This window comes from Erinaceus europaeus, chromosome 9, assembly GCF_950295315.1.
Source record: "Erinaceus europaeus chromosome 9, mEriEur2.1, whole genome shotgun sequence".
In the NCBI taxonomy this organism is placed as follows: domain Eukaryota; kingdom Metazoa; phylum Chordata; class Mammalia; order Eulipotyphla; family Erinaceidae; genus Erinaceus; species Erinaceus europaeus.
The window spans coordinates 14,109,104-14,130,834 of NC_080170.1; the positions used below are offsets into that span (position 1 = coordinate 14,109,104).

Sequence of the window (21,731 nt, forward strand, 5' to 3'; positions counted from 1 at the left end):
GTGCATGCCAGGAATGCCCTCCCAGAGAAGGGCCTACCCAGAGGCTGAGCTCTGAGTAGATGAATGAGGCAGGACAAAGTGTTGCTGGTGGTAGGAAGGGCTCATTCACCCACAGACGCAGGAAACAGGAAGCCATATTGCCTCTGCTTTGGGGCTGCAGACCTGGGGTGGGGGCAGGGTCGCCTGCACCTCTCTTAGCCCCTATGCTGCCTTCTGGGACTGCCCTCCCTCCTGTTCCCATGTCCCTAGAGGAGGCGGCTGGATTGGTCCTTGGCTACAGGGGGTGTAGGGTGGCCTTTGGGGCTAGGTCTCAGAGAGACAGAGCTGGGACCTGGGTGTGACCCTGGGTCCCTGTGTCACTCAATGCCAGGCACCCAGGGCCATGAATCCAGAGGCTCTGGGGCAGGGATGAGGCCATGATAAGTGCTCCTGGGAACCCCAGGGGTTTCAAGGGCCCCACCTGGGACCTGCATATGGTGTGAGAGGGGTGCAAGCCCAGGCCCCACTCCACCATCTACCCCTAGCACTGACCACCCTCTCCAAGGTCTCATACGGAGAGTGGAGGGGTTGCCTGGGGTGCAGAGTGGACCCCAGTAGATCCCAACATGCAGTTTCCTCTACTGTTGTTGTGGGTCTGTTGGAACCTTGATCACATCCTGGACTCACAGGCAGATCTCCTTAAGTTCTTGGGGTCCTGGCTGTCTTGTCTCAGCCTGTTCCTCAAGTGGACCCAAGGCATTGTTGCCAGTTCAGTTGGTTTCCAGAAGGGTCTAGAAAGGTTAGTGTTCACTGGGGTGGGTCAGTTCACCCAACACACCCCTCTTCCTGGCAATTCCTGACCAGGAATAGGGGTTCACACAGTTCTTCCTGGCTTCTTGGCTTCCTGGCTTGAGGTGGGGGGAGGTGTCCGCAGGACAGGCCCATCTGCCAAAGGGCATAGAAACATCTAGATGCCTACAGCCCTGGAGGTGGCGTAGCAGTGGAGCTCTGTACTCACAAGCCTGAGGCCCTGAGTTTGATCCCTGGTGCTGCATGTGCCAGAATTGCTGCTCTGGTTCTTGCTCACAAAAAACAAAAACACCTTAAAACAGAACACTTGGTTCATGGTGAGGGACTGGGGGACCACAGAAGGAGCCTGGGAGGATGAGGTGAGGGTACCCCCCCTGCTTACCCTCCGTCCCCAACAGGAGAGGGATCTGGTGCTTGCAGGGTTGCTGGTGCTGGCTCCCCGATTCTGTCCATGTAACCTGGGGCCAGTGGGGCAGAGGTGACCACTCCTTCCTGTCTGAGCAGCCCCTGGGGCAGACAGGGGATGAACGCGGACTGCACCCACAGGCTTTTATAGCGACTCTGACAACCACAACAGAAGGCACACACTGTCCACCCTAGGCCTCCAGTCAGGCCTGCTGTCCCCGGGAAGCTGTCCCCTGACACCAGCAGGGTCCAGAAAGGGGGGGGTAGAGGGGGAGCTGCAGACACCGGCCCATCACAAAGAGTTGAGTTCCCTCAGGCTCAGGTACTTCTCCTGTCTGGTCACAGGTGGCACCAGCCTCAAGACACATTCCACTGCTTCTCTGGGGACAGATGGACCAGCCATGAGACCCAGACCCCCGAGGCTGGTGCTCCCGCCCCCTGCCCCCCATGTCTGGAGGCCCTGAGCCCTCCAGGGCTAAGTTGCCAGTAAGGCTGGGAAAGGTCCCTTGGGCTGCCTGCGTGGTCCCTACAATGGACGCCAGGCCACAGGAGCTGCGACATCATGGTTCACAGGGCAGAGAGGTGACGGGCTCCCTAGGGCTGGGCTCTGGGCTGCGGAAGGTTCTACTGCCTTCTTCTCCTCCTCCTTCTTCTGTTTAGCAGTGTTCACGTCTTCCCCAAAATAGAAGACCTGCAGATTGAGACAGGTCCAGGGGCTGTGTGGTCACACTACCCCCACGCTCCCATTCCCATCCAACAGGGGGCACCCCTGCTCGTTCCTCAGAGCTCATTGCTGCCAATCCTTTCTGTTTTGACTCCTTCTGGGCTATGTCCCTGCCCACTACCACACCCCACCCCCAAGTCCAGAGGCAGGAGGAGGGATGCATCTGAGCTTTGGGCAGAAGAATACAAACTAGGGGTGGGGCTAGGGAATTAGCTTACTGGGTGCCTGCCTTGCTAAGCACGAAGCCCAGGTTCAAGCCCCAGAACTACATGGGAGGTACTTCAGCAGTGGAGGAAGCTCTGGTCTCTCTCTGTGTCTCTGAATGAAAAAGCAGCCTACAGTAGTACAATCATGCATTGGTGAGGCAGAGAGACAGAGAGACTGGGGTTCCCTGCTCCGCGATACACATCGTGGTAGCCCATGAGGACAGCCTCTGGTCACAGGGGCCATGATCCCAGTTGCCTCCCTCTCTGTGCTGTCAGCGTCCCCAGGGGACCCCTCTACTCCGTCCTGACCCCATGTACCCTGCTCCCTCTAGGCTGCCTCCACCCAGCCTGGGCACACAGACTCACCTTAGAGCTTTCCACCTCTCCTTCTCCGTCTGGTTCTCGGGGCTCTCACTTTCGTAAGAAGCCAGGTAAAGGCCTGGTCGGGACAGGAAGTGAAGGCACACAGGTATGGCAGGGGCCTAGAACCCGTCTACATCTAAAGTCTGACGTGTGTGTGTGTGTGTGTGTGTGTGTGTGTGTGTGTGTGTGTGAGGGGGGAGCTAGCTCACCCTTTTTATCTATGTTGTATTGTGCCTGAAGCCCTGGATTCAAGCTCTGGCAGCACCTGAGAGTACTGTGGATGTCACCAAGGGAGCTCTGTGGATGGTGGAGCCCTGTTGTGTTGTTACTCCTCTCTGGCTATCTACCTCTCCCTTTCTCTTAAAAACAAAAACAAACAAACAACCCCCCCCAGAAAAACAGACAAACAAACAAAAACTTGGTTGAACACCTATATAACTGTGCATGAGGACTTGGGTTCAAGTCCCCAGTCCCCACCTGCAGGGAGGAAGCTTCATGAGTGGTAAAGCAGTGTTGTAGGACTCTCTCTCTTTCTCTCTCTCTCCCTCTCCCTTTCTTTCCCTCCTCTTCTCAATTTCTCGGTGTCTTTATAAAATAAAGAGAGGGGGTCACTGGGAGTGATGTATTCATTGTGTAGACACCAAATCACAGTGTCAACCCTAGTAAATACATTTTTAAAAATTAGGCCAAGGAAGCTCCCAGCAGTACCATCCCTGATATCACGTGAAAAATTAAGCTCTGTGAGGCCAGGCGGTGGCACACGTATTATCATGTTCGAGCCCCTGCTCCCCACTTGCAGGGGGGGATGCTTAATAAGCAGTGAAACAGGTCTTCAGGTGTCTCCCTTTCTTTCCCCTTCTCTATCTCCCTCTCCTCTCTCAGTCCTAGCTAATAAAATAAAAAGAAGAGAGAAAAGGAAAAAAATAATTAAGCTCTATGTTTAGAGATTGCACCTGGAGAAGTGAGACAGACACCTATGTACCCTTTGCCAAAACTCCACCATGGTGAAGACCTATAACACTACAGGGATGCTGTGACGGATGCTGAATTGGTCATGATACAGGATACTGCCACTACCAGGAGCCTGGGCCATCCCTTCTTCCATCCCCCCCACATCCTTCCCCTAACCATGGCTACCTCCCTCAACTGATGATCATCCACCTGTTCTCCACAGACCACAGAGATGAGTGTCTTGTGGGCAATACCATCTGGGTGTGTGCAGTGACATGCTATGAGGTGTGCACAGGGTCGGGACTGAATGAATCACTTCTCAGAACACAACTGTGTCACCCAGTGACTCACCATGTCCCTTCCTTCTTGTCAATGACAGCTGTGTCTCGACCTGGAAAGGCCACAGCTGGTTTCTCTGTTCACTCCCTGAAGGTCACCTGTGTTGTCTGCAGTGACTGTCTACAACACATGAAGCTGTCCCTGTGATACTGGCGTGCACTTCAGGCTTTTGTGTGACCACGAACAGAGACCTTCTTTGACTCAACACCGGCTTCTCCCCTGAGAAGATTTTATCATCAGTTGGAGATAGTCTAAGCTGGGGCTCGGTTGTGGCGCACCTGGTTGAGTGCGCACATTGCTGTGTGCAAGGACCTAGGTTCAAGTCCCTGGTTCCCACCTGCAGGGGAGAGGATAGCTTTAAGAGCAGTGAAGTAGGGTTTCAGGTGTATATCTTTTTCTCTTCATCTATATCTCCCCTCTCCCTCTCTATTTCTCTCTGTCCTATTAAATGGCTGCCTGGATGATGGGTTCATTGTGTAGGCACCAGGTCCCCAGGGATAACCCTGGTGGTATTAAAAAAAAAAAAGGAAGAAAGAAAAGAAAATATTCTAAGCATTGAATACACCTCATCTACCAAACCCCACAGCTTAGCCAAGCCTACTCTTGCCATGCTTGGAAAGCTTGCCATGCATGGGCAAAAAACATCTACCACAGAGCCTATTTTACAATAAAAACTAGACCATCTCCAGTGCTGAGTTGTGTGCTGTAGCAAAAGAGGAAGGTCTTCTAGTGTGCACAGCTCAAAGTACTATTTCCATGGAATGCATCTAACTATTGTCCCATCATGAAGTTAAAAAAAATCAGTGGAACCATCCCTCATAAGTTGGGGACCATCTGCACTCATTTTCTGGAAGGCATAAAGGCCCAAGAGTGTAACTGTTGAGTCATGAAGAAGTTATATGGTGAGCTTTTAAAAACCAATTTAATGTTGATTTACAATGTCGTATGATTTTACAGTGAGTAGTGTCACACCTATATATGTGTGTGTATATATGAATCACCACCCCACCCCCAAAGTCCCATACCAGCACCACAGAAAAACATGAGACTCTTTGGGGCCAGACAGTGGCATACCCAGTAGTGCACACATGTTACAATGGTCAAGGACCTGGGTTCAAGTCCTCAGTCCACACCTACAAGGGGGAAGCATTGTGAGTGGTGAAGTAGTGATGCCAGTCTCTTTCTCTGCCCCATCTCCTCCCTTCCTTTCAATTTCTTTCTGTCTCTATCCAGATTACGTAAACAAAATAAAAATATTTAAAAATGAACAAATTTCACCTGTATTTAAAAAATACAAGAAACATTTCGTCCAAGCTTCCCTCCTGGAGGTCTTTGTCTTGCATTTCTAAACATTTCACATTTTGTGTTCAAGTCTGAGATCCATTTCGAATTAACTTTTGTATAAGGTAGAAAGAAGACTTGGGTCCAGTCCATTGTGTTGGGGTGGCAACTCACACACACACACACACACACACACACACACACACACACACACACACACACACACCCCTATACTCAGTATAAAATCTTACAGCATTGTAAGTCAACATTAACATACTGGGCCCAGAGAGCAGCTAGCCATGGGGCCACGCCACCCTACAGGTGATCACCCCAGGTGACTGCTTGCCTCTCCAGCCTCTTCCTGTGGAGGTGACAAATGACCCCCTAGGATACCGGTTTACATGCATTGCACCTCATCTCATGCTGGTGTATGCTATATGCATGAACACACGTGCACACTCACAGACACACGCATGTTCAAATGCCTGTTGTGTTCTGTGTTCAGGTGCACACACTTCCATGCTCTCACACACTCATTCATGCTCACACACACTTATTCATGCTCTCACACACCACTGGTGACAAGATCCCCTCTACCCCAGTCAGCCCAGGGCACCCCCAGCCCCTGGGATAAACCCTGAGAGGGCAATTTTCAGTCTTACCCCACTCACTCATTGAGGTTACCCCCACTTTCCTAAGGAGTGGGGTTCGATGATCAGTTCAGATGAACGAGGCCCAGTAGCACCTGAACTGTGTCCAGGGGGAAGCCTGGCTCCAGGGCGCTCTGGATTTCAGCCTTCAGCTCCTGCCCTGCACCCCTGCCCTGCTCTCTGAGAGTGGCAACTACACAGCCTTCTCTGCTCCTTCCATCCTCATCCAGCTTAGGCCTGGTGAAACCCACTCAGAGCTGGGGCCCAGACAGCAATGGAGGTGTGGGGTGGCGGCACAGGGTCACCTTACCATCTTCGCTGAAGATGGGGGCTGTGTGCAGGTAGTGAATGATGCTGGGGTCTTGCTCGAAGGGACACTCCACTTGTTTCCATGTGATGAACTCTCCCACCTGCTTGGCCAGCTCCAGAAACTTCTGTCAGGGTCACAGAGACACACAATGAATGTTCCCTCAGGGCCCCAAAGTTCACATGACTGTGTGGCTTCTCTTGGCTCCCCAGGGTGAGACCCACCTCTGGGGTGGGCAGGGTGGCACAGGGGACAATAAATGATGGAGTCACCCACCTCATCCTTTCCTCTGGGAAGCCTGCTATGCCCGACTACAGGGGGGGTAGTTTCATTAGTGGTGAAGTAGAGCTGCAGGCCTCCCTCACTCTTTCCCCCTCTCGCCCGAGACAGTGAAAAGAACCTCTTTTCACTGTCTCTGTCTCTGTCTCTCTCGCCTCTAGGGTTATTGCTGGGACTCCGTGCCAGCACTATGAATCCACTGCTCCTGGTGGCTGTTTTTTTTTTTTTTTTTTTTTTTTCCATTTTACTGGATAGGACAGAGAGAAATTGAGAGAGGAGGGGGAAACTGAGGGGGAGAGAGAATGACAGACACCCGCAGACCTGTTTCACTGGTGAAGTGGACCTCTGCAGGTGGGGAGCTGGGGCTCAAACCCCAATCCTTGCACTAGTCTTTTGTGCTTAGCACTATGTGTGCTTAACTAGGTAGGCCACTGCCCCCCGCCCCAACCTCCTTTCTCTAAAGGAGAGACACTGACAGGCTGTGGTGCACCCAGCTGGTTGGACGCTGGTTGGAGCCCCCAGTCTCCATCTGCAGCTGGAAAGCTTTATGAGTGGTGAAGCAGGTCTGCAAGCATCTATCTTCTCCTCTCCCTCTCTTTCTCCCTCTCCCTTCTCAAGTTCTCTCTATTTTATCCAATAAAATAGAAAGAAAAAAATTCAAAAAGGAGAGAAAGGGGGGGGCACTGATTTGTAGTGCCAGCACTGAGCCCAGAGATAACCCTGGTTGCAATTAAAATCTATCTTTCAAAATAAATGAATTAATAAATCAAGGGAGACACTGCCATCAGAAAGAACAGTGGGCCTCTCTCACCCACACTCTGCCTCAACCCCCTCCCATTAGAACAAACGTCCAGGCCAGTGCTGCCTGCTCTGGGGGTGTCACTGCTCATGCCCTCTCCCCCAGTTTCCTGGCTGCCCGCCACCCACCACCCCTGGCCCCTACCTCAAAGTTGACGTGCCCATTGGGGAGGCGGTTGGCACAGCCCTCGTTCAGGAAGTAGATGTCTTTGATGAGCAAGCTGAAGAAGGGGATGACGATCTGGGGGGGTGGAGTGGGGCTCAGCCAGGCTGGCTCCTCACCTGGTGGGCTGGGCCGGGGACCCACAGGGGATGGGGTGGCACTGAGGGCACAGGGCCTGCTCCCCGGGCTCCTGCTAGGCACTTCCGGAAGGTGGGGGATCTGGAGCTGGCCCTCCAGGAGGGGCATTTCCCTGGTTTCCTACCTTCTCACAGCTGCTATGGGCTGTCAGCGAGCGGTGGGCTGCCCCCCGCAGGGCGGTCCTATAGTTGCAGAAATTCCCTGTGGGGTCCATCTGGTGCTGGCAGGGGAAAGGACAGGGAGGGGATCGGGTGGCTGTGCACTGGGCATGGGGCTGCTGGGGAGACAGTGCGGTGGGGTGCACGGGCCCACTTACCTCAAGGATGAAGAACTTGGCTGTCTTCACTTTGGCCCAAGTCTTCCTCAGTCTGGACACAGGGCTCATGTTCATTCCAGCTGCGAGAGGGAAGCTGGGCTGGGGAGCTGCTCAAGCCAGGGGACCCCTGCACCCTGAGGTCTGGAGGTGTGTGGGTCCCTGGGGGGCCCATGAGTACATATCCCCTTATCTCTAGTCCCTCATGAGTACCCGGAGCTGTCCGGGCTCCAAGGAGACACACCCAGAATCTCTGAGGGCAGTGAGGACGTGATCCCAGCACCCTGCACACTCAGAGGGGTTCCCTGACCTCCCTTCCCTATTTCCACTCACAGATAATGGCCATCAGCGAGTTGAAGTTGCCGATATTGAAGCACTCCCGGGCCACGTCGATGAAGAACTCAATCACCTGGGCCCTCTGTTTCTTCTTGGCCGGCTGGGGACAGGGCGCCAGGCCTCAGGGTCACCTACCCACTGCCTAACCACCTGCTCCGCCGGCCCTGCAGGGATCCTGGGGTCCATGTGGTCAGCAGCCCTCACACTCAGTGTCTCAGAGCAAGTCAAGGACAGAGCCCAGAGCCCTGAGGTCCAGGGGGAGCTGGGGAGGGACTTCTTGGGGGGCGCCAGGGGCCTGGGGGGCAGGGCACAGTTGGTAGGGCTTCATTGGGGGCTGGATTCCCTTGGGGGCTCCCTGGGGCCACACTGTCTACCCCTTTTCCTGGCCCAACTCTAGCACCAAGCTGACTGTCCCCACATGGGGCCATGTACCTGTGTCTCCCCCCCCCCCACTGTCCCCTGAGCAGCCCCTGTTCTTTTTCTGGTCCCATGACAGCAGGTGTTGGGAATTCCAACCACTCTGATGGCTCAGAAGCAAACTGGGTCCTTGCCTCCAGCTGGACCCCTTCTCTGCACCAGTAGTGACCTCTCATAAGCAACTCACACCCCAATTCTACCTCAGTGACTGTGTCCAGAGAGTCCCCCACCCACCCCTAGGCTGTCCCTGGGAAAGGTGGCCCTGGGGCTCCCCCTGATGGTGGGAGGTGGGGTAAGAGGAGTGGCCCCAGTAGAGGGCAGGACAGGACAGGACGGGTGGACGGGGTCTTGCTGACAAGCATCCATCAAGGGCCTGCACTGCAGGCTCTTCCTGTTTCCCTGAGAAGCCAGGGACCTGAGCTTGGAGTGTGCTGACTGGAGATTTTGCATGGGGGTGGGGCGGGGAGGGTGCACGCCTCCCAACAAAACTGCCAGGTCCCCAAGGCAGGGTGTGAGGGACACAGAAGAGGTGGCTCTCACTCCTCCTGCATGCAGACCCTTAGCTCTGTGGTGGGACACCTCAGTTTTCCCCAGAGAAGAAACGTCACTGCCAGCAGGCTGCGTGACACCAGTGTCTTCAAGGGGTGTCCAGCCTGGCCCTGGACCTGGAGATGTGGATGGGATCCAACTGCCTTCTAGTTCCCTCTCAGGTGGGGACTCCCACCCCCCCACCCCCACCTTTGGCCAAGGTTATGTGCCCCCCCCCCCCTGGGGCTCCCACGCACCATGCAGATCTCCGTGGCTACGAGGTAGCACAGCCTGTTGAACCACTTCACGTAGGCCTCCAGGTTGCTGGGCTTGTCGCCGAAACAAGGCTGGGGAAGACACAGGGGCCACATGTGGCCTCTCCATCAGCCCCTTTCTGAATGTGACGCTGGCACAAGGTCATTGCTGACAAAGTGGGAAGCAGCCACCTCAGACACCACCGAGATACACCTACGATCTGACAGGGTGGCCTTCTGGGATTTTATTCTGTCTACTTAAATGAGACAGTTTTGTAGGTGACACAGTGTACACACACACACACACACACACACACACACACACACAACAGATTAAAGATGATACATTAAAAAAAATTGCAATCAGGGCTATTGCTGGGGCTTGGTGCCAGTACGAAAAAGCCACTGCTCTTGGTGGCAGCTTTTCCCTGTTTTTTTAAATTTCTAATTTATTGGCTAGGACAGAAAGAAATTGATAGGGGAGGGGGAGACAGATAGACACCTGCAGACCTGCTTCACTGCTTGTGAAGTGACTCCCCTGCAGGTGGGGAGCCAGGGGCTTGAACCCGGATTCTTAGGCCTGTCCTTGTGCTTCGCGCCATGTGCACTTCACCCGCTGCGCTACCGCCTGACTCCCAATTTCTTTTAAGCACACACAGAAAATTCTTTAAGAAATACAAAATAAGAAAGGGGGAAGAAAGACTAGGAAACCAGATAAAAGGCAGAGATGGGCATTTCATGGAGTAGAAAGAAACAATGTCCAAAGAGACAGTCCACTTTAACAGTGTCCCTGAGAAACGGAAACCACTTGACAGTGCCCAGCGTTGGGGAGGATGTGGAGCAAGGGTGCCCTCTGCTGGCACTGTCCCTGACCCAGCTGCACGGGGCATCACCTTGCCAGGTGAATATTAAGTCCCTCTCCTAGGCAGTCTGAGAGCTCCCAAAGGGCTGTCCATGGACTCCTGGGGGTTCAGGACCCCTACTGGGGGGAGGCACAAGGTAACACTATTTTCCTGTTCCTATGTTATCTCTCTCGCTTTGTGCCAGAGCTCTGCTCAGCTCTGGCTTACGGTGGTGTAGGGGATTGAAGCTGGGACTTTGGAGCCGTAGGCATGAGAATCTCTGTATAACCATTATGTTATCTCCTCTGCCCTGTTATTGCTCTTTATTCCTTATATTTATTTATTTATTTATTTATTTGCCTGCAGGATTATTGCTAGGGTTCGGTGCCTGCACTATGAATCTACTGCTCCTGGAAGCTATTTTTTCCCTTTTGTTGACCTTGCTATTTATCATTGTTGTTATTGCTGTCATTGTTGTTGGATAGGACAAAGAGAAATCGAGAGAGGAGGGGAAGACAGAGAGGGGGAGAGAAAAACAGACACCTGCAGACCAGCTTCACCATTTGCAAAGTGACTCCCCTGTAGGTGGGGTTTGGGGGCTCAAATTGGGATCCTTGCACCAGTCCTTATGCTTGGTGCTAAGTGTACTTAACCCACTGCACTACTGCCTAGCCCTTGTTTTTTAGTTTTTATTTTCACCAGGGTGATCACTGGGACTTGGCGCCTCCATGACAAATCCATTATTCCTAGCAGCCATGTTTTTCTTTTTATATTATCTTTATTTTGATAGAGACAGCCAGAAATTGAGGGGGAATAGAGTGATAGGGAGAGAGACAGAGACACCTGCAGTACTGCTTTGCCACTTGTGAATCTCCCCCCCTGCAGGTGGGGACTGGGGGCTCGAACCTGGGTCCTTGTGCACTGTGACATATGCGCTTAACCAGATGTGCCACCACTCAGCCCCATGCCAGCCATTTTTTACTTAATTTTTTTATTTGATAGGAAACAGAGAAATTAGGAGGGGGAGATAAAAAGGGAGTGGGACAGAGAGACACCTGTAGTCTATAGTACTTCTTTATTTTTTAAAAAAGAATTTATTTATTTATTCATGAAAAAGATAGGCAGAGAGAGAGAGAGAGAGAGAAAGAAAGAAAGAAAGAAAGGAAGGAAGGAAGGAAGAAACAGATATCACTCTGGTACATGTGCTGCCAGGAATTGAACTCAGAATCTCATGGTTGAGAATCCAGTGCTTTATATCCTCTGTGCCACCTCCCAGGCCCTTTGCACTGGCATGTGAGTAAGAAGGAAACCCTCTTGCATGCCTAGGGGGTATACACTAGTGTAGACATGATAGAAAAAAGTATGGAGGCTCCTCCAAAAATTACAAATAGAGGATTCGGGCAGTAGCGCAGCGGGTTAAGCGCACATGGCGTGAAGCGCAAGGACTGGCATAAGGATCCCGGTTTGAGCTTCCCCCCCCCACATCTGCAGGGAACTCGAACCGGGATCCTTACACCTTGAGCTTTGTGCCACGTGCGCTTCACAAGCGGTGAAGCAGGTCTGCAGGTATCTAGCTTTCTCTCCCCCTCTCTGTCTTCCCTTCCTCTCTCCATTTCTCTCTGTCCTATCCAACAACAACGACATCAATAACAACAAAAACAACAACAAGGGCAACAAAAGGGAATAAATAAATAAATATTAAAAATTACAAATAGAGATTCCACACCGTTCAGCTACCCTGTGTCTAGATACTGATCCAGAGAATCCAACTCAGAGAGATATATGGCTTCCCCTCATGTTTACTGCAGCACAACTTGCCCCAGTCCGTACACGTGTGTGCACATGGGGAGGGAGTGTCCACACGTGTGTGCAAGCAGACTGGTGTCACATGCCCTCCTTGATGTCACACAAACAGCCACATACTCTGTCACTGCTCTCTAGGTCTCTCAACAATAGGTCATGATTTTTTCACTCTTCACAGTTGCTCTTACTTGGCCTACCACGCACTGTGTTCTAATGTCTGCAGGTACTATCCTTTCAAATTCCATTGCCCGGGGTTGGGGGAGTGGGGATAAGGTAGTTTGCTCTCAGCCCAGGGCCATCATAAATACTGCATACCCAGGGGGTTGGGCAGTAGCACAGCGGGTTAAGTGCACATGGCACAAAGTGCAAGGACTGGCATAAGGATCCCGGTTCAAGCCCCTGGCTCCACACCTGCAGGGGAGTTGCTTTGCAAGCAGTGAAGCAGGTCTACAGGTGTCTATCTTTCTCTCCTCTCTCGATTTCTCTCTGTCCTATCCAACAACAAAAATAACAGCTATAATAACAATAACGACTACAACAAGGGCAACAAAATGGGAAAAATGGCCTCCAGGAGCAGTGGATTTGTAGTGCAGGCACCGAGCCCCAGCGATAACCCCGGAGGCAAAACAAAACAAAACAAAACAAAAAATCTGCACACCCCAAATACCTCTGCACACACACAGGATAACTCAATTTTATTTATTCATTTTGATGGGATATTTTCTGATAATATTACAAGGTTATTTTTTTTGGAGAGGGGGGATCTCATTCAGGCTTCATATCATGTGTGAGGACTTGGGGTTGGGCACATGGGAGCACCACTCGAAGAGGGAAGCTTCAGGATCAGTGGAGCAGTGCTTTGCTCTCTCTCCCTCTCTTATTGCATAGGGCAGAGAAAAACTGAGAAGGGGGATAGAAAAGGGGAGAGAAAAAGAGACCTGAAGACTTGCTTCATCCTTGTGAAGTGACACACACACACACCCCCCCCCCCCCCGCAGGTGGGAAGCTGGGTCTCGAACCTGGATCCCTGTGCGGGTCCTTGCACTTCATACTATGTGTGCTTAATCCCATGCACCACCCTTGACCCCCCCAGTGCTTTTCTCTCTCTCTCTCTCTCTCTCTCTCTCTCTCTCTCTCTCCCCTCTCTCTCTCTCTTTCTCTGTCTCTCATTTCTCATTCTCTAAATGAAAAAATGGGAGGGAAAACTCACCGGGAATGATGATCTTGTGCATGTGCAAAGCCCCAGTGAAAACCTTGTTGGAAAAATATTTCAGGGGTACAGTTTCACAGCCCCCCACCAACATGGTAGGATCAACTTTTAGGAGTGCAAAGTTGAGGCTGATGTTACTGTCAAGCAGAGCTCCAACGTGACTGTGCTGATTCATATCCTTTCTGTTTCTCTGTCTCTGTCTCTGTCTCTGTCTCTCTCTCTCTCTCTCTCTCTCTCACACACACACACACACACACACACACACACACACACACACTTTAACCTCTGCATATCTGAGAGGGGCAAATACAATTGCTTACTGAGTTTACAATTCTTTTATGAGGTGCTATGGGGACACAAGGTTTCCGGTCAGGTTTGGGTTTAGCCCGGTTGAAGAGCTTCAGGTGCGGAGCTGCTCAGGAGAGGCGAGTTCTGCAGTTCCAGGTGTGCAACATGGACCAAAGGCCAGGAGCTCTCACCTGCCCCTCCAGCGCGCACCAGCCTGAGCTTCCCCAAGTGGTCGCAAGAGGGCACCCGCGCCCATTGAAAGCTCCACACTCCTGTCCAGCCAGGGCCTCCACTTCCCAGACTCAGGGCTGTGGAGTCCTGGAGGATCATAAGTAAGTGGGGGACAGCTCTCTCCTCAGCCCAGGTGGGTTCTCTGTCCCTTCAAAATCCCAGAAGTCACCCAAGTAGATGGGTCCAACAACAGATGAGTGGCTGAGTAAGTTGTGGTCTATATACATAATGGAATACAACTCAGCTATTAAAAATGGTGAATTCACCTTCTTCACTTCATCTAGGATGGAGCTTGAAGGAATCATGTGAAGTGAGCCAAGTCAGAAAGAAGGATGAATATGGGATGATCTCACTCATAGACAGAAGTTGTAAAACAAGACTAAAAGGACTGGAGTTGGTGTATTGCACCAAAGTAAAAGACTCTGGGGTGGGGTGGAGGAGGTCCAGGTCCTGGAATGTGATGGCAGAGGAGGACCTAGTGGGGACTGCACTGTTATGTGGAAAACTGAGGAATGTTACACATGTACAAACTATTGTATTTTTGTCGACTGTAAACCATTAATTCCCCAGTAAAGAAATTAAAAAAAAAAATCCAGAGGTCATCGTGTGTGTGTGTGTGTGGGGGGAGCACTGCTGGGACAGCCCCCCCCCATGGGGCCCCTACCTTGGTGCTGGCCAGAGAATCCTTGTTCACGAAAGCCTGGACAAATTCTTCAGGCCCAATGTGTCGCAGGCGCTCCTGCCCCAGGAGGAGAAGAGGACTCAGGGAAAGGAGGAGGCAGGCCGAAGGAGTGCTCTTGGAGCTCTCCGCCTCCACTTCATGTCGGGGACTCATTCTCCTGCCCTCAGGTGTTTCGGAGCCCACCCCCAACCCAGGCTCTCCATTCTCATGGCTGGTGGAGGGGGGTTTGCAATTCATGGTGGTCAGGGGCAATGTCTCCCTATGGGGGTGCCGGTGGGGCATAAAGTCCAGGAAACCAGGCTCCCGATCAGATCACGTGAGGTCTGAGTCAGCAGGGAGCCCTGGCACTGCTTCTTCTGCTGTGTGACTTCCAACAAATCACTTAACCTCTCTGGGCCTCAGTTTCCTCACTGTATAAAGGGAATTATCATGGCAACTGCCAGGTGGGGGTGGGGTGAAATGTGATACAAGGGCTGAGGAAGGTGCCAAGAAGGCAGTGAGGGCACCACACAGTGAAGGCTGGAGAGGGAGGTCTCCCACCCCACCCCTCCTTTCTCTTTCTCTTTTTCTGCCTGGTGCGGGCATTAGGGCTTCTCCTTCAGCAAGGAACCCAACGTCCTGAGAGCCAGGGCTGGGGAGGAGGACTTGTCTGGGCATTTCTGAGGAGCTGGAGATAATCTAGGATGGGAAAACTGAGGCTCTACAAAAGGTGTTGTCACAGCCAGGTGGGAACCCTGATCCCCCAGACTGGCCAGGAGTCTGGGTGGCTGGAAACTGGCACCTCCATCCCTGCCCTGGGAGAGATAGCTGGGCCCTCTGTAGGCAGCTGGTGGAACCTGCTGTGATGGGCTTGGAGCAGGACAGTGGCCCAGGTGTGTGTGTGTGTGTGTGTGTGTGTGTGTGTGTGTGTGTGTGTGTTGTGTGTCCCTCACTTGTTCCCACTACGGGCAAGGGGTGGCCAGGCCACTCACCAGCTCCACGTGGGTCAGCTGCTGGGCCAGTGTGTACGGGTCGCTGCAGATGCCAAGGAGCTCCCTGTGGATGGAGGCGGGTGGCTTGGTCCTGTAGGCTATGGGTGAGTCGGAGCCCAGCAGCCCATCAGGGCCCCTGCCCAGGGCTGCCAGCTTCTGGTGCAGAGCCTGCAGGAGCTGGTGCATCCGCTTCCGGTAGGCCTGAAGGGGTGAGAGAGCCAGGGCTGAGTCCAAGGCATTCTCTTTCCAGGCTGGTGGGGATAGCTGGTCACTCAGAGCTCTGGTGATAGAGATGGTGTCACCCAGCCCCTTGTGGAAATGCTGCTCAGGGAAGTGGCTGCAGCTGCTCTCCTGTGTTCCTTGCCAACTACACTCTCTCTCTCTCTCTCTCTCTCTCTCTCTCTCTCTCACACACACACACACACACACACACACTGGTAAGCAAAGGTTCAGAGAGGTTAAGGAACTTTCCAAAGACACACAACTCTGAAAACCCTGGAGTGGCTGATCACTGTCACAGCACTTCTTCACGTGTCATTTGAATCCTTGGAAAGCTCATGCTCCCTTCTTTATATGTGTGTATGATTTGGTGTGTGTGTGTGGGGGGGGGTACCCAAGAAGTTTCAAGTCTATTTGTTTAAAAATAATTTGGGGGGGGCATTGAGCAGTGGCATACCTGTTAGAACACATACATTACCAGGCACAAGGACCTGGGTTCAAGCTCATGTCCCCACCTTCCGGAGGAAGCTTCAGGAGCAGTGGAGTAAGTACTGCAGGTGTCTCTCTTTCTCTCTCCTTCTCTGCCTCCCCTCCCCTCTCAATTTCTCTCTGCCTTATCAAATTAAAGAAAGAAAGAAAGGAAAGAAGGAAGGAAGAAAGAAAAAATGGCCACCAGGAGCAGTGGATTCATTGTGCAAGCACCAGTCCCCAGTGATAAATTTGGTGGCAATAAAGAAATTAATAATTTGGAGGACAGAGACAGTATGTGAGGGGATAGAGGAAACAGGATTGGCAAAAAAAGGTCGGCAGTTGTGCTAGGTGCTGGGTATTATTTGTGGGTGTTTCAAATGCTCCCTCAAACTTAAAAATATTCCCTCCCCCCACACCCAAGCTTTTGTTTTGGAAAGCACTCATTCATTCCCCTCTGTGCTCACACTCCCCCTAGAGCTATGCCCTAAGCAGAATGGTCCAGGGCTCCCCAGCTCCTGAGCAGCCAGTCTGCCTGCTGCATCCTGGGGAGGGAACCAGAGCCAGGAGGACTGAAGTGTCTGTGGAAGGATGACTTGAGCATCATGGAGATACATGCAGGCTGTCCAGGCCTGGGTAGGTGAGGGGGGCCAGGTAGGAACCCCCTTCTCAGCTCACATAGGCCAGTAGGTCTCCTTGGACCCCAAGGAAGGTAGCGGGCAGCAACCCTCATGATTTCTTTCTGTTCTAGGGAGCTCAGGTGGTGGGTAGTAGCCTACTCTGAGGTTCGACCCTTTTTCCACCCACTGGGTGGTGAAGACAGACTCCTGGCATAGCCTTGGTAGCAGGCCTGACAGGTTTTCAGGGACCCAAGAGGGGACACAGCCAGGGACTTACTTATACCTGTTCCCACCCCACCCACCAGAAAGACAGGGTCTGCTTCCTGGTAGAGGAAGGCTCAACGGGCAGGGAATTCTATCATGCCAGTGACTGATGAGACCACATAGACGGCGGGAGGGTGGGGGCCATCATTGTTGGCTCACCCGAAGAGCCCTCCTCTGCCCAGACTGTCAGCCCCTTTGTGGCCACGGTGCAAGGGCAGGGGGTGGCCTGTGTGGCACCAGGCATAGGACAAGGACCCCTGCCAACCTGGCCTAATGGGCCTCAGATCCACAGCCTGACCATGCTGCCCTGAGAGCCCATGAGTGACTCTTTCTTGCCACCCATGAAAACAGGGCAGAGGCCTGCGGGCAGGCCTGGGACAGAATCTGGGCCTTCTCCCCGCTCTGCAGGCTCTGACAACCTGCTCAGGTGGCAAGTGTGTGTGGGTAGCCAGCTCACCTCATCACAAGGCGCAATGCGGCCCACCACGTCAGTCAGGTGCCCCATGGCTGACTCCTCCTGGAAGTCCCGTGGGAAGGTCTCTGTCCACTCTGACAACAGCTGGAGCAGCTTGGGGCCAAACTTCCGGACCTGGGCCTGCAAGACAAGGTGCTGGTGAGAGGGCTTGGGGGGCTGGGGCACAGGAGCCAACACCCTAGCATGTCCTCTGCCTCCTGGACTGGCTGGACAAGGGGGAGGCCATTCTGGGGGTTTTTCCCTCCCTGCCCCAGGGGACTCAGACGCAGGCATAAGCATTTGGGGGTGGGGGTTACTTCCTGTTCCTGCCTGCCAGGCTTCCAGCTCCCTTTTGTGGGGAACACATCTCAGTTTTCCTTCGGGGACTATGAGGCAAAAAAAAGGGCAGTGGGTACCTTCAGCGGCAGCCAATAGGAACACAGTGCGACCCTTCAAGCACAATGACTGACTCATGGGAAGGGGTGTGGCCAGCTGGAAGAAGTTAAGCCAGTGAGAAGGAGGCCATGGCGCCTGGTCTTCAATGGAACCAGGAGCACTGGAACCACATGGCCTCATGGCCATTTAGGTGACCCAGGCTTTCTGGGATGTCTTAATAATGTCAACAGAGACACTGCTGGGCCATCACCTAGTTCAGTCCCATTGCCAAGGTCAGCTGATGTTGGGTTTCTGTCACTGTGTTCACACCAGGATCACGGGACACATAGGTAAACACAGAGGAAAGGATGCAGGTACCAAGGGAAGGCCAGGCCATCACCGCAGCCCCCAGAGGGGAATGGGCAGACCCGAGCTTTCCGGGGACAGAAAGCTGCAGTGCCACCCCTGGCTCTGTGACTGGGGTCTGGGCATGGTGAGAGCCCAACGGGCCCCTGGTGTTGACAGTTGGGGGCGGGGGGAGGTAGTCTGAAGTTCAAGGGCATGCTGGTGTCCTGCCCCACTGGCTCCTCACCTTGTCCAGCACTGGCTTGTCCAGCTGCTGCTGCTCAATGCACAGGTGACACACACGGGCCAGCAGCTCGTGGGGCTCAATGAAGAGGCGGGAGCTCAGCAGGAAGGTGAAGATGTAGGCTTTCTGGGTGGACACACAGAGGGGAGGGGTGTGTGCTTCCCTGCCTGCCCCAGCCCTGCCGTAGCCCCACACCTGGTGCCTGTCTGTCCCCACCAGTGGGAAACCCACCTCAGGGTAGTAGTCGGCCGTGGGCACCAGCTGCTGGATGAGGGTGTCCAGGGAGGCTGAGGACGGGGCTCCTTCCAGGAGGGGCTGCCCGGCCTGCTCGCCATCCGGGGGCTGGGCTGGGGGCGGGCTGAGGCTCTCTGGCGTGACCGTGTTGGAGGAGCTCAGTGTCCGGGGCATGCCTGCCTGCAGCAGCAAGGGGCAAGCAGGGGCACAACTGATCTGGGGCTGGCTGGGCCCTCTTGGCTCTGCCCCCTGCAGTCACTTCCATGCCCACCTGGGGCTAGCCATCAATCACTTCTGTGGGAGCATGCTGCCAGCTACCCCCACACCTCATAGCTCAGCATCTTCTAAGAAAGGTCCAAGTCACTGAGGGCCTCATTTCAGAGTCCACTCCTACCCCAGAAAGGCCTTTTATGTAAAGGGCCTCCCTCTGCCCCAGCCATGAAACTGGTTCAGGCACATGCCTGAGCAAAATGGAGTATGTGTGTGTGTGTGTGTGTGTGTGGGAGGGGGGGGAGGGCTCAGGTGCCACTCCAAATCTTCTGGGGGCACTCAGAAACTGTCTTTCCTCTGGAGTCCCAGCAGGTGAAATGGCACTGCCAGGAAGGCCAGTGGGGGAGGCCCTGGATCCAGCCATACCTGAAGTTGTTCCACGGGTATCTCTCCCCTGATTATTCATTTTATTTTGTATGTAGTGCTGGAGCTCCAAGCCAGGGCTTTGTGTATGTGAGGAATGCACTCTACCACTGAGCCGTCTCTGCAGCACAGGTTTGATTTGACATATTTTTATGAGAGAGGCACCAAAACACAGCTTCACCACCCATGGAATTTCACTTGTCCATGTAGCGCTCAGCTGCCGAGCCACCACCCCAGTTCATGGGCCTGTTTATGTGTAGATGGGCTTTTCTTTTCTCTTTTTTCTTTCCTTCCTTCCTTCCTCCCTCCCTCCCTTCCTTCATTCTTTCCTTCCTCTCTCCCTCCTTCCCTCTCCTCCTTCCCTTCCTTCCTACATTCCTTTCTTTTATTTGTTTATTGTCATTACTGGAGATTCACTGTTCTGGACCAACTGTTTGAGGTGGGGGGAGAAGGAGAAGAAGAAGCAGGAAGAGGAGGAGGAGAAGGAGGAAGAGGAGAAGGAGGAGGAAGAGAAGGAGAAGAAGTGAGAAAGGGAAAAGAAACTATAGTCCTAACACTTCCTCCATAGACATGCACAGGTGACACACACGGGCCAGCAGTTTGTGGGGCTCAGTGAAGAGGCGGGAGCTCAGCAGGAAGGTGAGGGGGCTGGGCTTGAACCCGAGTTGTGCATATGGCAAACAGTTGCTCTCTCCAGGTGAGCTGTCTTGCCAGCCTGGTAGATTGCTTTAATAGTATTGGGTTCTTAATAATATGAAGCTTTTGGTGGGAGAAATAGCATGTGGTTATGCAAAGAGACTCTCATGCCTGAGGATCCAAAATCCCAGGTTCAATCCCCTACACCATCATAAACCAGTGTTGAGCAGTGCTCTAGTAAAAAATAATAATAATAATAAAAATAATATGAAGTCTTCCAGTCTGTGAATACAGCATGTCTCTCCACTTCCTTGACTCTCATTTGTCTCTGTAACATTCTTCAGTATGTATTTCTTTTTAAATTGTATTTATTTATTTATTTACCACCAAGGTTATCCCTGGGGCTCAGGGCCAGCATTACGAATCCTCCACTTCCAGTGGCCATTTTTTTCCTTTCTAATTTTTATTAGATAGGACAGAGGAGAATTGAGAGCGGATGGAGGGGATAGAGAGGGAGAGAAAGACAGACACCTGCAGACCTACTTCACCACTCATGAAGAGGATCCCTTGCAGGTGAGAAGCAGGAGCTTGAACCCTAGTCCTTGTGCTTGGTAATGTGTGTGCTTAACCGGGTGTGCCACCGCCCGGCCCCCATATGTATTTCTTCTGGCTTCCGGGCTAAGTTAATTTCTGAGTATACATTTATAAATTCATTCTTTTAGATGCTCTGTTATAGGGAAAGGTGCTCTTAATTTCCTTTTGGAGTATTCATTATTAACTGATTTTTTTTTTCTCCTGGGGTCCCAGCACTGGGGCTCGGCTTGCACAGCTGTCAGCCATGTCCCCACACATGCCTGGGTCCTTCCTGAAAACAATCCATGGGGCTCTCTGACTGCACTCCATCCCTGTGTCCCCTGGGCAGCAACCCTTTCTCCAGGCCTTCCCGGCTGCCTCCTTTCTCCCTCCATCAGAGGCTCTCCCTGACCTCTGGGCTACACAGCACTTGCTGCCCAGTCCTCTGCCCTGCTTCTGAGCTCTTGGAACACTTACTCAAAGCTTAGATTATCACGTGGCTTTATTTTTATCTTCTGTCCTCCCCACTTGTGTCTCACCCCCCCCCCCCCATTTCAGAGTACAGGGTTCAGCCAACCAACACTTCCTGGATGGATGGATGGATGGATGGATGGATGGATGGATGGTGAATGGAGGGATGGATGAAAAAATGGATGGTTGAAAGGGTGGGTCAGTTGATGGATAGATGGGTGTTTGGGTGGGTAGGTAGATAGATACACAGAAGGATGAGTGGATGGATAGATGAATAGATGAAAAAATGGATGGATGGACAAATCGACGAATGACAGTCACTGAGATGTTCCTGACTGCTGCAGCAGCAACAGCCTGAGCCAGGGACAGTGCTCCTTGGTGCCTGGCTGGTAGCTGGTGGCCAAGAGACAGCCAGTGGTGACGGGGGGGGGGGGGGAGGGGGGGGAGCTATGGGGGAGGGGCAGGGCTGCCTTGTGAGTGGAACAAGTGTCTTATTTACCGGAGAGAATGCAGCTCAGGCTGTGGAAAACACATTTGCCACTGAGATGTGTGACTCGAGGAGCCAGCAATGAAAGCACTAACTGTTCCCCGGCTCTGACTCATTTTGTTCAAATTTTAGACAGAGAGTCAGACAGGGAGAGAGAGAGAGAGAGAGAGAGAGAGAAGACCACAGCACTGAAGCTTCTTTCAATGTGGTGGGGGCCAGACTTGAGCCTGGATTGCAGACACAGCAAAGCAGCACACTGCCCAAATGAGCTATTGTGTCAGACCTGCTCTGATTCTTTTAACCCCAGCGAAGGAGGGCAGTCCACCTGTCTTGCCCAGGCCTGAGAGCTCATTCCCACAGGGGCCAGCACCCATGGACAGCCTCACTACTGTCTGTGACTGCCCAAACTCAGTTATACCTAGGTTCTACTCTGGTCCTCA

The 21,731-nt window shown here is 52.8% G+C and overlaps 1 protein-coding gene across 5 annotated transcripts in view; it reads right to left on the bottom strand.

Annotated features, from left to right (window-relative positions):
- Positions 1-1,324: 1,324 nt before the first annotated feature.
- RASGEF1C (RasGEF domain family member 1C) overlaps positions 1,325-21,731 on the bottom strand; it is a 37,947-nt gene continuing 17,540 nt past the window's right edge. For 3 of the 5 annotated variants that reach the window (XM_060197345.1, XM_060197346.1, XM_060197344.1), the window contains exons 2-14: positions 18,489-18,671; positions 18,261-18,383; positions 17,297-17,434; positions 15,269-15,469; positions 14,280-14,354; positions 9,245-9,334; positions 8,040-8,142; positions 7,710-7,789; positions 7,518-7,613; positions 7,238-7,333; positions 6,019-6,142; positions 2,491-2,563; positions 1,325-1,885 (exon numbers count right to left, since the gene is read on the bottom strand). In XM_060197345.1, coding sequence (XP_060053328.1) covers positions 1,861-1,885; positions 2,491-2,563; positions 6,019-6,142; positions 7,238-7,333; positions 7,518-7,613; positions 7,710-7,789; positions 8,040-8,142; positions 9,245-9,334; positions 14,280-14,354; positions 15,269-15,469; positions 17,297-17,434; positions 18,261-18,383; positions 18,489-18,665 — 1,401 coding nt within the window. In that variant the 5' untranslated portion in view covers positions 18,666-18,671 and the 3' untranslated portion in view covers positions 1,325-1,860. Of the gene's footprint in view, positions 1,886-2,490; positions 2,564-4,680; positions 4,911-6,018; positions 6,143-7,237; positions 7,334-7,517; positions 7,614-7,709; positions 7,790-8,039; positions 8,143-9,244; positions 9,335-14,279; positions 14,355-15,268; positions 15,470-17,296; positions 17,435-18,260; positions 18,384-18,488; positions 18,672-19,711; positions 19,851-21,731 lie in introns of those variants that run through there. The other 2 variants (XM_060197348.1, XM_060197347.1) reach the window with 2 other exon arrangements.